The sequence below is a fragment of the Nerophis lumbriciformis genome, linkage group LG10, assembly GCF_033978685.3.
Source record: "Nerophis lumbriciformis linkage group LG10, RoL_Nlum_v2.1, whole genome shotgun sequence".
NCBI lineage: Eukaryota > Metazoa > Chordata > Actinopteri > Syngnathiformes > Syngnathidae > Nerophis > Nerophis lumbriciformis.
Window position 1 is genome coordinate 46534734 of NC_084557.2, and position 14366 is coordinate 46549099.

Here is a 14366-nt window from a genome sequence, read left to right on the forward strand (position 1 = left end):
CAAAGACAACATATTTGATGTTCAAACTGATTAAAAAAAAAAGTTTTTTTGCAAATAATCATTAACTTTACAATTTGATGCCAGCAACACGTGACAAAGAAGTTGGGAAAGGTGGCAATAAATACTGATAAAGTTGAGGAATGCTCATCAAACACTTATATGGAACGTCCCACAGGTGTGCAGGCTAATTGGGAACAGGTGGGTGCCATGATTGGGTATAAAAACAGCTTCTCAAAAAATGCTCAGTCTTTCACAAGAAAGGATGGGGCGAGGTACACCCCTTTGTCCACAACTGCGTGAGCAAATAGTCAAACAGTTTAAGAACAACGTTTCTCAAAGTGCAATTGCAAGAAATTTAGGGATTTCAACATCTACGGTCCATAATATCATCAAAAGGTTCAGAGAATCTGGAGAAATCACTCCACGTAAGCGGCATGGCCGGAAACCAACATTGAATGACCGTCACCTTCGATCCCTCAGACGGCACTGTATGAAAAACCGACATCAATCTCTAAAGGATATCATCACATGGGCTCAGGAACACTTCAGAAAACCACTGTCACTAAATACAGTTTGTCGCTACATCTGTAAGTGCAAGTTAAAGCTCTACTATGCAAAGCGAAAGCCATTTATCAACAACATCCAGAAACGCCGCCGGCTTCTCTGGGCCCGAGCTCGTCTAAGATGGACTCATGCAAAGTGGAAAAGTGTTCTGTGGTCTGACGAGTCCACATTTCAAATTGTTTTCGGAACCTGTGGCCGTCTTCCGGACCAAAGGGGAAGTGAACCATCGGGATTGTTATCAACACAAAGTTCAAAAGCCAGCATCTGTGATGGTATGGGGGTGCATTAGTGCCCAAGACATGGGTAACTTACACATCTGTGAAGGCACCATTAATGCTGAAAGAAACAATTCTTCTCAACTAAAGAGGAGAAATATAACCTTAGTGGAAAAAAATAATTTAAAACATTTATATGCACGTACAACACTTAAAACTTTTAGCATATCAGTATGTGGAATTAAATTATGGAATGGATTAAGTAAAGAAGTTAAAAATTGTACTGATATGATCCAGTTTAAGAGGTTGTTCAAAATAATAGTGCTTACATAGTACAAAAAAGAAGAATTATGAGAAATACTTTCAACCTTATTGAAAATAAGATATTCTTCATCTCAGTATGTTAATAATGACTGAATTAATTAATTAATTACATATTACAAAACTGTTGTATACTAATTCATAGATGTTATTTTATTATATAAAAAGGTCAGTAAATGATTCTATATATTTGTAAACGCTTGAAGTGGGAAAGGGGTAGGATTAAATAAGCTTTGCTTCTTCCTACTCCTTTTCGGGCATGATGTAAAATGAAATGATACGAAATTGTGTGATGTATTATGATGTAAGTGTGTTCATGTTCGAAATAAACTAAAGAAAGAAAAAAAAAAAAGGGTGCATACATGTTTTGGAACAACCTAAGCGCCGTATTTTTCATGGACGCCCCTGCTTATTTCAGCAAGACAATGCCAAGCCACATTCAGCACGTGTTACAACAGCGTGGCTTTGTAAAAAAAAAAAAAAAGAGTGCGGGTACTTTCCTGGCCCGCCTGCAGTCCAGACCTGTCTCCCATTGAAAATGTCTGGCGCATAATGAAGCGTAAAATACGACAGCGGAGACCCCCGGACTGTTGAACGACTGAAGCTCTACATAAAACAAGAATGGGAAATAATTCCACTTTCAAAACTTCAACAATTAGTTTCCTCAGTTCCCAATCGTTTATTGAGTGTTGTTAAAAGAAAAGGTGATGTAACACAGTGGTGAACATGCCCTTTCCCAACTACTTTGGGAAAGTTTATGAGTTTGAACATCAAATATCTTGTCTTTGTAGTGCATTCAATTGAATATGGGTTGAAAAGGATTTGCAAATCATTGTATTCCGTTTATATTTACATCTAACACAATTTCCCAACTAATATGGAAACGGGGTTTGTAAATAACAAAATGCAAGGTACAGCCGTATTGATGTATGATGAACAAGTCACACAGCTGTATGTGTGTTTATTAAAATAGTTAAGAGAGAGTCTTAAAAGGGGAGTGGAAAAAGAGAAGTTGGCAGAGGGAGGGGGACCTACTGTAGGCCTTGGTTGGCTACTGGAAGTCTCTGGAGACATAGCATGTGTTTAAAAGACCCAAAAAAGACTGGGAGAGAAAGGATGACAGGCTGTCAGAGATGAACATTTGTCACTGGTGAGTGGAGGAAATGGGGATCTCTCATCAGAGCAAAAAAATCTCGCTGGGGACGGCCGGAAGCCGCAAAGCGTCGAGCAGCAAAACGCCGCCGTGCCGCCCCTCGCTTATTCGGACTGCGCGTCTCCGACCTCCGTTACTTCGCAACACTCCCGCGCGCAGACGGCGCGCTCGAGCCGCGCAGACACAGGCGCCGAGGCACGTGACGCAGGCACGCAGGGGGAGCGCACAGCTTGTGCAAGGTCGGCCGGCGTACGAGCATCAGGCGTCACAGGGAGCTCACTCCAGCTGCACTTTCTACTGCTATTTCTGTTACTGCTGTTATTTCTGCTGCCTTACCTCGCTCTCCTTTTTTCTCCTCCTCCTCCTGCCTCCGATTCCCCGTGCTCCACCCTCCACTCCGTCCTCGTCTACTTCCTCTTCCGCCTCGCCAACATTAACTTCCTGCGCGGATGAACTTCTGGCCCATCCCGATGCCAACCTGACTGTATCTGCCTTGTCTTCCCTCTGCCCTCTGTCACCATGCCTCACCTCTGATGGTTCCGTCGCCTTCCTCTACACCTCCTCTTCTTCCGGTTCCTCCTCACCTCCCAGCTTTGGGGATCCGGTCTTATCCTACACTTCCACTCTGGAGCACATCCCCATCGGGCCCGCCCGCCCCCGGACGCTGCTACGCCAGCAGAGTCTCCAGCAGCCCCTCATCCACCCGCCGGGCTCGAGTTTCGGCCACCCTCCGACCACGTCCCAGAGTTTGGGACAACTACACACCGCACCTGGACAGCCCGGGGGAGGCGGGGCCGCCGGGAGAGGAGATGGAGGTGGTGACGGCGGTGGCGAGGGTGGAGGTGCAGGTAAAAGAGCTGTTCCACGGGCCACGCGGGGAGGCCCCGCAGGGGCTGGTGCCTCTCGCTATAGGGGAGGCGGCGCAGGAGACCGCTCACGTGGTAATCCTGGCAGCTGGGATTACATGATGGACGAGATCCGGAATCGTGGCCTGGACGTCAAATCCTTTCTGTGAGTCTCTATGTTTATGTTTGTGGAGTAGTGTCATGTTTGCATGCAAAGGTGGGTAGATTAGCCAGAAATTGTACTCAAGTTACTTTAGAGATTTATTACTCAAGTAAAAGTAAGGAGTACCGTATTTTCCGCACCATAAGCCGCCCTGGGTTATAAGCCGTGCCTTCAATGAACGGCATATTTCAAAACTTTGTCCACCTATAAGCCGCCCCGTGTTATAAGCCGCATCTAACTGCGCTAAAGGAATGTCAAAAAAACAGTCAGATAGGTCAGTCAAACTTTAATAATATATTAAAAACCAGCGTGATGTGGGCGCGCATGGAGTCGTATATCAACATGGACGGAGCTGCGTGAAAAAAGCCACCCGGCCTCTTCGCGTAAACTTACCTTAACCACTCGCTCATCTTTTCTTCATCCATCCATCCCTTCGAGTTAGCTTTTATGATGACGCCGGCTGGAAAGGTCTCTTTTGGCAAGGTCTTCCTTTTGAATATCACCATGGGTGGAAGTTTATGGCCATTAGCATGGCAAGCTAGAACCACAGTGAAAGATGACTTCTCATTCCCTGTGGTGCGAGTATTCACCGTACGTGCTCCCGTTGTATCCACAGTGCGGTTCACAGGAATATCAAAAGTCAGTGGAACCTCGTCCATGTTGATAATGTTCTCTGGCCGGATCTTTTTTTCAGCTATCTTGTTTTTACAATATGCACGGAAAGTAGCCAGCTTTTCTTGAAAGTCTTTAGGCAGTTGCTGTGAAATAGTAGTCCGTGTGCGGATGGAGAGATTGCGTCTTTTCATGAACCGGAAACCTGTCGCTTAGTAGGAGCCATTTTGTGGTCTTTACAGATGTAAACACACAAAGGAACTGAAACGTAATATCCGCGCCCTTCTTCTTCTTCTATGGGGGCGGGTGGTTGCTTACAGTAGAAAAAGAAGCGCTTCCTGTTCTATGGGGGCGGGTGCTTACCTTGGCGGTTGCTTGCGTAGAAGAAGAAGCACTTCCTCTTCTACGGGGAAAAAAGATGGCGGCTGTTTACCGTAGTTGCGAGACCGAAACTTTATGAAAATGAATCTTAATATTAATCCATATATAAAGCGCACCGGGTTATAAGCCGCACTGTCAGCTTTTGAGTAAATTTGTGGTTTTTAGGTGCGGCTAATAGTGCGGAAAATACGGTAGTCACCCAAATATTTACTTGAATAACAGTAAAAAGTATGTTGTGAAAAAACTGATGAGTAACCTGTTCGTTTAATGATGACGGCAACAAATAATGCACAAAAACATAAAAATAGCAATGAGCAAATTCAAAGCCAGGAATATCTCTTAAGCAACTAAAACAATAATATATATTAAATAATAATACATTAACATAAAAAAATGCAATGGCTCTATCAATGTTGTCTTGGCTAGCAGTCCCTCCGTTAAAATCCAGCCGCTGTTGCTTGGATGGTGTTGGAGGTGAAGTTCGTCTCTCTTTAATAGCTTCGTCAAAGCATGATGCTTTTGTAGCTGTTTCAGCAGATTTGAATTGCTGTTTTGGGCAGTCGATGGGATCTTTGATCCAAAACACAACTTACATTGAACTAAAATGTTATAGTCTTTGTGCTCGACAAAAGAAAAGTAGTGAGAATATCTCCATGTTAAGAAATTCGACTGCGGCTCCGCCATGATGTCTTGTTAGTAAACACAGACACCAACACCCACACCCACACCCAGACACACACAGAGCGCGCCTCTTCTGCAACTCTCCAGTAAAACACACTCAGATCTTCTCAGTTTCTAGCCGATACTACATAAAAAATAACGTAAAATAACGCAGTAACGCATCATGTAGTAACGGTAACTGAGGTCCTGAAAATAAAAAATAACGCGTTAGACTACTAGTTACCGCCAAAAATAATGGCGTTACAGTAACGTGTTACTTTGTAACACTGGTTACGACCAAGCCATTCTAGCTGATGTACTATTATGCAAAAGTGGATGGATGAGGTCGAGAGCAAATGATTTTAAGGTTGACATGTTTTGAAAAATGGGTAATATAGATATTAATTGCATGTTGCTGTTAGCTGCAAGAATTGGTTGAGATAGATCCGCATGTCATTTGACTAAAACAGTGGCCTATATATCTTACAGTGATATTAGGAAGATTACATTTTATTGCATACGTAGTGATATAAAATAACTAAAGTTTATGACAAAACCAGTGAAGTTGGCACGTTGTGTAAATGGTAAATAAAAACAGAATACAATGATTTGCAAATCCTTTTCAACTTATATTCAATTGAATAAACTGCAAAGACAAGATATTTCATGTTCGAACTGAGAAACTTATTTTTTGTTTCTGCAAATAATCATTACTTAGAATTTAATGGCAGCAAAACATTGCAAAAAAGTTGGCACTGGGGCATTTTTACCACTGTGTTACATGGCCTTTCCTTTTAACAACACTCAGTAAACGTTTGGGAACTGAGGAGACACATTTTTGGAGCTTTTCAGGTGGAATTCTGTCCCATTCTTGCTTGTTTACAGCTTAAGTTGTTCAACAGTCCGGGGGTCTCCGTTGTGCTATTTTAGGCTTCATAATGCGCCACACATTTTCAATGGGAGACAGGTCTGGACTACAGGCAGGCCAGTCTAGTACCTGCACTCTTTTCTATGAAGCCATGCTGTTTTAAAACGTGGCTTGTCACTTTCTTGCTGAAATAAGCAGGGGCGTCCATGATAACGTTGCTTGGATGGCAACATCTGTTGCTCCAAAACCTGTATGTACCTTTCAGCATTAATGGCGCCTTCACAGATGTGTAAGTTACCCATGTCTTGGGCACTAATACACCCCCATACCATCACAGATGCTGGCTTTTCAACTTTGCACCTAGAACAATCCGGATGGTTCTTTTCCTCTTTGTTCCGGAGGACACGACGTCCACAGTTTCGAAAAACAATTCGAATTGTGGACTCGTCAGACCACAGAACACTTTTCCACTTTGCATCAGTCCATCTTAGATGAGCTCGGGCCCAGCGAAGCCGGCGGCGTTTCTGGGTGTTGTTGATAAATGGCTTTCTCTTTGCATAGTTGAGTTTTAACCTGCACTTACAGATGTAGCGACAAACTGTAGTGACTGACAGTGGTTTTCTGAAGTGTTCCTGAGCCCATGTGGTGATATCCTTTACACACTGATGTCGCACCGCCTGAGGGATTGATGGTCCTTATTATTATGGCTTACGTGCAGTGATTTCTCCAGATACTCTGAACCTTTTGATGATATTACAGACAGTAGATGGTGAAATCCCTAAATTCCTTCGAATAGCTGGTTGAGAAATGTTGTTCTTAAACTGTTCGACAACTTGCTCACTCATTTGTTGACAAAGTGGTGACCCTCGCCCCATCCTTGTTTGTGAATGACTGAGCATTTTATGGAAGCTGCTTTTATACCCAATCACGGCACCCAGCTGTTCCCTAATTAGCCTGTTCACCTGTGGGATGTTCCAAATAAGTGTTTGATGAGCATTCCTCAACTTTCTCAGTCTTTTTTGCCACTTGTGCCAGCTTTTTTGAAACATGTTGCAGGCATCAAATTCCAAATGAGCTAATATTTGCAAAAAATAACAACGTTTTAGAGTTCGAACGTTAAGTATCTTGTCTTTGCAGTCTATTCAATTGAATATAAGTTGAAAAGGATTTGCAAATCATCGTATTCTGTTTTTATTTACCATTTACACAACGTGACAACTTCACTGGTTTTGGGTTTTGTAGAAAAATTGCTGTAATTGCCCATGAATGCATGCTTCCTCATTGGTGATGAAGTACAATTCCAATGTTTCTTATCAGTCACACAAGGATTTTCTAACTTTAATGTCAGGGTAGTTTCAGCTATCGCCGTCTTATTCTGTGATAAAGTGTGCAATATTAATGCTCAGCTACATTGACATCTTCTTGGATGGATTGCAGTCTGCCTGGTGCAACTGTCTTAAGAGGGCAAGTTCACAAAATACATGAGGTGTCAGGGAGAATTTCGATAATGCATATTTATACAGTGAATTATATTGTACAATGTTATTTCTGCACCGTCCCTGTGGAATAACTAAGAAACGTATTGCTTAGAGCAGTGTTTTTCAACCTTTTTTTGAGCCAAGGCACATTTTTTGCGTTGAAAAAATCCAGAGGCACACCACAGGGAGTAATCAGTAAAAAACGAAACTCAGTTGACAGTAAAAAGTCGTTGTCGCAGCTGTTGGATACGACTTTAAAGCATAACCAAGCATGCATCAGTATAGCTCTTGTCTCAAAGTAGGTGTACTGTCACCACCTGTCACATCACACCCTGACTTATTTAGACTTTTTTGCTGTTTTCCTGTGTGTAGTGTTTTAGTTCTTGTCTTGCGCTCCTATTTTGGTGTCTTTTTCTCTTGTTTTGGTATTTTCCTGTAGCAGTTTCATGTCTTCCTTTGAGCGATATTTCCCGCATCTACTTTGTTTTAGCAATCAAGAATATCTCAGTTGTTTTTATCCTTCTTTGTGGGGATATTGTTGATTGTCATGTCATGTTCGGATGTACATTGTGGACGCCGTCTTTGCTCCACAGTAAGTCTTTGCTGTTGTCCAGCAATCTGTTTTTGTTTACTTTGTAGCGAGTTCAGTTTTAGTTTTGTTCTGAATAGCCTTCCCTAAGCTTCAATGCCTTTTCTTAGGGGCACTCACCTTTTTTTATTTTTGGTTTAAGCATAAGACACCTATTTACCTGCACCCTGCCTTCCGCTGTTCCCGCCAACTACAAACCCCGTTTCCATATGAGTTGGGAAATTGTGTTAGATGTAAATATAAACGGAATACAATGATTTGCAAATCATTTTCAACCCATATTCAGTTGAATATGCTACAAAGACAACATATTTGATGTTCAAACTGAACATTTTTTTTTTTCGCAAATAATCATTAACTTTAGAATTTGATGCCAGCAACACGTGACAAAGAAGTTGGGAAAGGTGGCAATAAATACTGATAAAGTTGAGGAATGCTCATCAAACACTTATTTGGAAAATCCCACAGGTGAACAGGCAAATTGGCAACAGGTGGGTGCCATGATTGGGTATAAAAGTAGATTCCATGAAATGCTCAGTCATTCACAAGCAAGGATGGGGCGAAGGTCACCACTTTGTCAACAAATGCGTGAGGAAATTGTTGAACAGTTTAAGAAAAACCTTTCTCAAGCAGCTATTGCAAGGAATTTAGGGATTTCACCATCTACGGTCCGTAATATCATCAAAGGGTTCAGAGAATCGGGAGAAATCACTGCACGTAAGCAGCTAAGCCCGTGACCTTCGATCCCTCAGGCTGTACTGCATCAACAAGCGACATCAGTGTGTAAAGGATATCACCACATGGGCTCAGGAACACTTCAGCAACCCACTGTCAGTCACTACAGTTGGTCGCTACATCTGTAAGTGCAAGTTAAAACTCTCCTATGCAAGGCGAAAACCGTTTATCAACAACACCCAGAAACGCCGTCGGCTTCGCTGGGCCTGAGCTCATCTAAGATGGACTGATACAAAGTGGAAAAGTGTTCTGTGGTCTGACGAGTCCACATTTCAAATTGTTTTTGGAAACTGTGGACGTCGTGTCCTCCGGACCAAAGAGGAAAAGAACCATCCGGATTGTTATAGGCGCAAAGTGTAAAAGCCAGCATGTGTGATGGTATGGGGGTGTATTAGTGCCCAAGACATGGGTAACTTACACATCTGTGAAGGCACCATTATTGCTGAAAGGTACATACAGGTTTTGGAGCAACATATGTTGCCGTCCAAGCAACGTTACCATGAACGCCCCTGCTTATTTCAGCAAGACAATGCCAAGCCACGTGTTACATCAACGTGGCTTCATAGTAAAAGAGTGCGGGTACTAGACTGGCCTGCCTGTAGTCCAGACCTGTCTCCCATTGAAAATGTGTGGCGCATTATGAAGCCTAAAATAGCACAACGGAGACCCCCGGACTGTTGAACAACTTAAGCTGTACATCAAGCAAGAATGGGAAAGAATTCCACCTGAGAAGCTTAAAAAAATGTGTCTCCTCAGTTCCCAAACGTTTACTGAGTGTTGTTAAAAGGAAAGGCCTTGTAACACAGTGGTGAACATGCCCTTTCCCAACTACTTTGGCACGTGTTGCCGCCATGAAATTCTAAGTTAATTATTATTTGCCAAAAAAAAATAAAGTTTATGAGTTTGAACATCAAATATGTTGTCTTTGTAGTGCATTCAACTGAATATGGGTTGAAAATGATTTGCAAATCATTGTATTCTGTTTATATTTACATCTAACACAATTTCCCAACTCATATGGAAATGGGGTTTGTACATTGTGGACGCCGTCTTTGCTCCACAGTAAGTCTTTGCTGTCATCCAGCAATCCGTTTTTGTTTACTTTGTAGCCTGTTCAGTTTTAGTTTTGTTCTGAATAGCCTTCCCTAAGCTACAATGCCTTTTCTTAGGGGCACTCACCTTTTTGGTTTAAGTATTAGATGCCTTTTTTACCTGCACACTGCCTAATCTACAAAGCAATTAACTACCCGCTGCCACCTACTGATATGGAAGAGTATTACATGGTTACTCTCCGGAGCTCTAGGCAGCACCGACACTCAACAACAACACATCATTTGCAGACTATAATTACTGCTTTGCAAAAAATATTTTTACCCCAAATAGGTGAAATTAGATCATCTCCCACGGCACACCAGACTGCATCAGCACAGTGGTTGAAAAACACTGGCTTAGAAGACACATAAGTATTATATACTTTATGACCATTGCAAGCTAAAATAGTTTCTGGTTTCATGCTGAAGTAAGCCCAGACTGATATCTGTGCTGCTTGCATGCCGACTTGTCTCACAGGCCATGTGTCACTGTGCATCAGTCCAATAGCAAGGGTTAAGCAGCTGAAGCATTGATCTAATGTCAGCAGCACCATTACATCACAAACATATTGTTGCTTTAGGCCAGAAGAGGATGGACCACACGGGGGAGGGACACTGCCGAGGTACAACATGGGCCTTTGTGCTGATTCAATGCTATACAATAGCCTTTTTAAACATTATCTTGCCCTTTTTTTGTGTGTGAGATGTAAGCTTCTGCAGGGCATATAAGAGTGACACAGCTGGACTAATGCCTTCAGCTCACTGAGCATTAGCAATGTAGCACATGCAAGCAGCAAGGTCAGGGAGGGAAACGCCCATTGTACAAAACCCAAAACCAGTGAAGTTGGCACGTTGTGTAATTCGTAAATAAAAACGGAATACAATGATTAGCAAATCCTTTTCAACTTATATTCAATTGAATAGACTGCAAAGACAAGATATTTAATGATCAAACTTATTTTTATTTTTTTAAAATAATCATTAACCTACAATTTACGGTGTTACATGGCCTTTCCTTTTAACAACACTCAGTAAACGTTTGGGAACTGAGGAGACACATTTTTGAAGCTTCTCAGGTGGAATTCTTCCCCATTCTTGCTTGATGTACAGCTTAAGTTGTTCAACAGTCCGGGGGTCTCCGTTGTGCTATTTTAGGCTTCATAATGCGCCACACATTTTCAAGTTGAGACAGGTCTGGACTAAAACAGGCCAATCTAGTATCTGCACCCTTTTACTACGAAGCCACGCTGTTGTAACACGTGGCTTGGCATTGTCTTGCTGAAATAAGCAGGGGCGTCCATGGTAACTTAGAATTATGTTGCTCCAAAACCTGTATGTACCTTTCAGCATTAATGGCGCCTTCACAGATGTGTAAGTTACCCATGTCTTGGGCACTAATACACCCCCATACCATCACACATGCTGGCTTTTACACTTTGCGCCTATAACAATCCGAACGGTTCTTCTCTTCTTTGGTCTGGAGGACACGACGTCCACAGTTTCCAAAAACAATTTGAAATGTAGACTCGTCAGACCACAGAATACTTTTCCACTTTGTATCAGTCCATCTTAGATGAGCTCAGGCCCAGCGAAGCTGACGGCGTTTCTGGGTGTTGTTGACAAACGGTTTTCGCCTTGCATAGGAGAGTTTTAACTTTCACTTACAGATGTAGAGACCAATTGTAGTTACTGACAGTGGATTTTTGAAGTGTTCCTGAGCCCATGCGGTGATATCCTTTACACACTGATGTAGCTTGTTGATGCAGTACAGCCTGAGGGATCGAAGGTCACGGGCTTAGCTGCTTACGTGGAGTGATTTCTCCAGATTCTCTGAACCCTTTGATGATATTACGGACCGTTGATGGTGAAATCCCTAAATTCCTTGCAATAGCTGGTTGAGAAAGGTTTTTCTTAAACTGTTCAACAATTTGCTCACGCATTTGTTTACAAAGTGGTGACCCTCGCCCCATCCTTGTTTGTGAAAGACTGAGCATTTCATGGAATCTACTTTTATACCCAATCATGGCACCCACCTGTTCCCAATTTGCCTGTTCACCTGTTCCAAATAAGGGTTTAATGAGCATTCCTCAACTTTTTCAGTCGTTTTTGCCACTTGTGCCAGCTTTTTTGAAGCATGTTACAGGCATCACATTCAAATTGATCTAACATTTGCAAAAAAATATATAATAAAGTTTTCCAGTTTGAATGTTAAGTATCTTTGCAGTCTATTCAGTTGAATATAAGTTGAAAAGGATTTGCAAATCATTGTATTCTGTTTTTATTTACCATTTACACAACGTGCCAACTTCACTGGTTTTAGGGTTTGTAGTCAAGTGGAGCTCTCATTAGTATAAATATGAGAGGAGAGCTCATTGTTGTTGTATTTTCTGTGCCACAGCAACACCTCTTATGATTGTTGACAAGACGCGGCCGTAATAGACACAAGTGCTCGTTCAAACTAATGCCAATTGCTGACAAATTCATGATTGGAGTGAATCATTGCTGATTGAAATAATCCATATTTTGTCACAGATATCTAGACTTTGAGAGGTTTTACCAAATTGACATCCAGGGGAATTGGGCACCTCCTTAGCCTGAACTATGATTTAAGTGGTTCATCAATTGTAATCAAGAAGAGTAACCAGCATATAGGCGGTTCTTGCAACTGTGCATGGTTTGCAGTTGGCGTGATCTTCGAATGCAGAGAACGCAGGCAATGTGCAAGTAGAAAATGAGGACACACCGGTGTGGTTACAGCAGTAGATCACAGGTTTGCAAAAAATGTGCCGAAAACCAGTCTAGGCACACTGCAAAAAGTCAGTGTTCAAAAACAAGAAAAAAACCCACAAAAATGAGGGGTATTTTACTTGAACTAAGCACAATTATCTGCCAATAGAAGAAGAACATTTGGCTTGTCAAGACTTTCCAAAACAAGTAAAATTAGCTGACCTCAATGAACCCAAAAATACTTAAAAATAAGTATATTCTCACTAAAAACAAGTGTACTACTATATGAGTACATATTTTCTATTGTTTCATTGAAAATAAAACAGCAAAGTCAATTTGGCTGTCATCTGTTTTAATTATGAGACACAATTGTGTCAAAGTCATGATTATTTTTTTTTTTTACATGCTTGAAATAAGAAATGATTACCGTATTTTTCGGAGTATAAGTCGCACCGGGCGAAAATGCATAATAAAGAAGGAGAAATACATTTATAAGTCGCACTGGAGTATAAGTCGCATTTTCTGAGGAAATTTATTTGATAAAATCCAACACCAAGAATAGACATTTGTGTGTAAGAAAATTTGAAGTACTCCCCCTCTGGCCAACATATGTAATAACTAGTGTGTGTAAGAAATTGAAATGCGCCCCCTTTGGCCAAAATGTATTTAAAAAAAATGAGATAAATATGTATATAGAGACATACTGTAATAACTTGAAGTAAATAATGAAGATTACAAAAAAAAAATACCCAAAACAATAGTGTATTTTTCGGAGTATAAGTCGCTCCGGAGTATAAGTCGCACCGGCCGAAAATGCATAATAAAGAAGGGAAAAAACATATATAAGTCGCACTGGAGTATAAGTCGCATTTTTTGGGGAAATGTATTTGATAAAAGCCAACACCAAGAATACACATTTGAAAGGCAATGTAAAATAAATAAAGACTAGTGAACAACAGGCTGAATAAGTGTACGTTATATGAGGCATAAATAACCAACTGGTATGTTAACGTAACATATTATGGTAAGAGTCATTCAAATAACTATAACATATAGAACATGCTATACGTTTACCAAACAATCTCTCACTCCTAATCGCTAAATCCCATGAAATCTTATACGTCTAGTCTCTTACGTGAATGAGATCAATAATATTATTTGATATTTTACGGTAATGTGTTAATAACTTCACACATAAGTCGCTCCTGAGTATAAGTCGCACCCCCGACCGAACTATGAAAAAAACTGCGACTTATAGTCCAAAAAATACGGTACTTTAAAAAAGTGGTTTGATGCAAATCATTGTATTCCGTTTATATTTACATCTAACGCAATTTCCCAACTCATATGGAAACGGGGTTTGTAGATGTCGGGAACAGCGGAAGGCAGTGTGCAGGTAAATAGGTGTCTTATGCTTAAACCAAAAATAAACAAAAGGTGAGTGCCCCTAAGAAAAGGCATTGAAGCTTAGGGAAGGCTATTCAGAACAAAACTAAAACTGAACTGGCTACAAATTAAACAAAAACAGATTGCTGGACGACAGCAAAGACTTACTGTGTACATCCGAACATGACATGACAGTCAACAATGTCACCACAAAGAAGGATAAAAACAACTGAGATATTCTTGATCGCTAAAACAAAGTAGATGCGGGAAATATCGCTCAAAGGAAGACATGAAACTGCTACAGGAAAATACCAAAACAAGAGAAAAAGACACCAAAATAGGAGCGCAAGACAAGAACTAAAACACAACTAAAAAACAAAGTCTAAATAAGTCAGGGCGTGATGTGACACACTGCAAAAAGTCAGTGTTCAAAAACAAGAAAAAAAATATATATTTTATTTGAACTAAGCAAAATTATCTGCCAATAGAACAAGAAAATTTGGCTTGTCAAGACTTTCCAAAACAAGTAAAATTAGCTAACCTCAATGAACCCAAAAATACCTTAAAATAAGTATATT

General features: G+C 41.0%; 1 protein-coding gene across 2 annotated transcripts in view; it reads left to right on the forward strand.

The window, feature by feature from the left end:
- Positions 1–646: 646 nt before the first annotated feature.
- The window catches only part of LOC133612273 (uncharacterized), a 120544-nt gene continuing 106824 nt past the window's right edge, over positions 647–14366 (forward strand). For both annotated transcript variants that reach the window (XM_061969523.2, XM_061969524.2), the window contains exon 1: positions 647–3264. In XM_061969523.2, the coding sequence (XP_061825507.2) occupies positions 2264–3264 (1001 nt within the window). In that variant the 5' untranslated portion in view covers positions 647–2263. The remainder of the gene's footprint in view (positions 3265–14366) is intronic.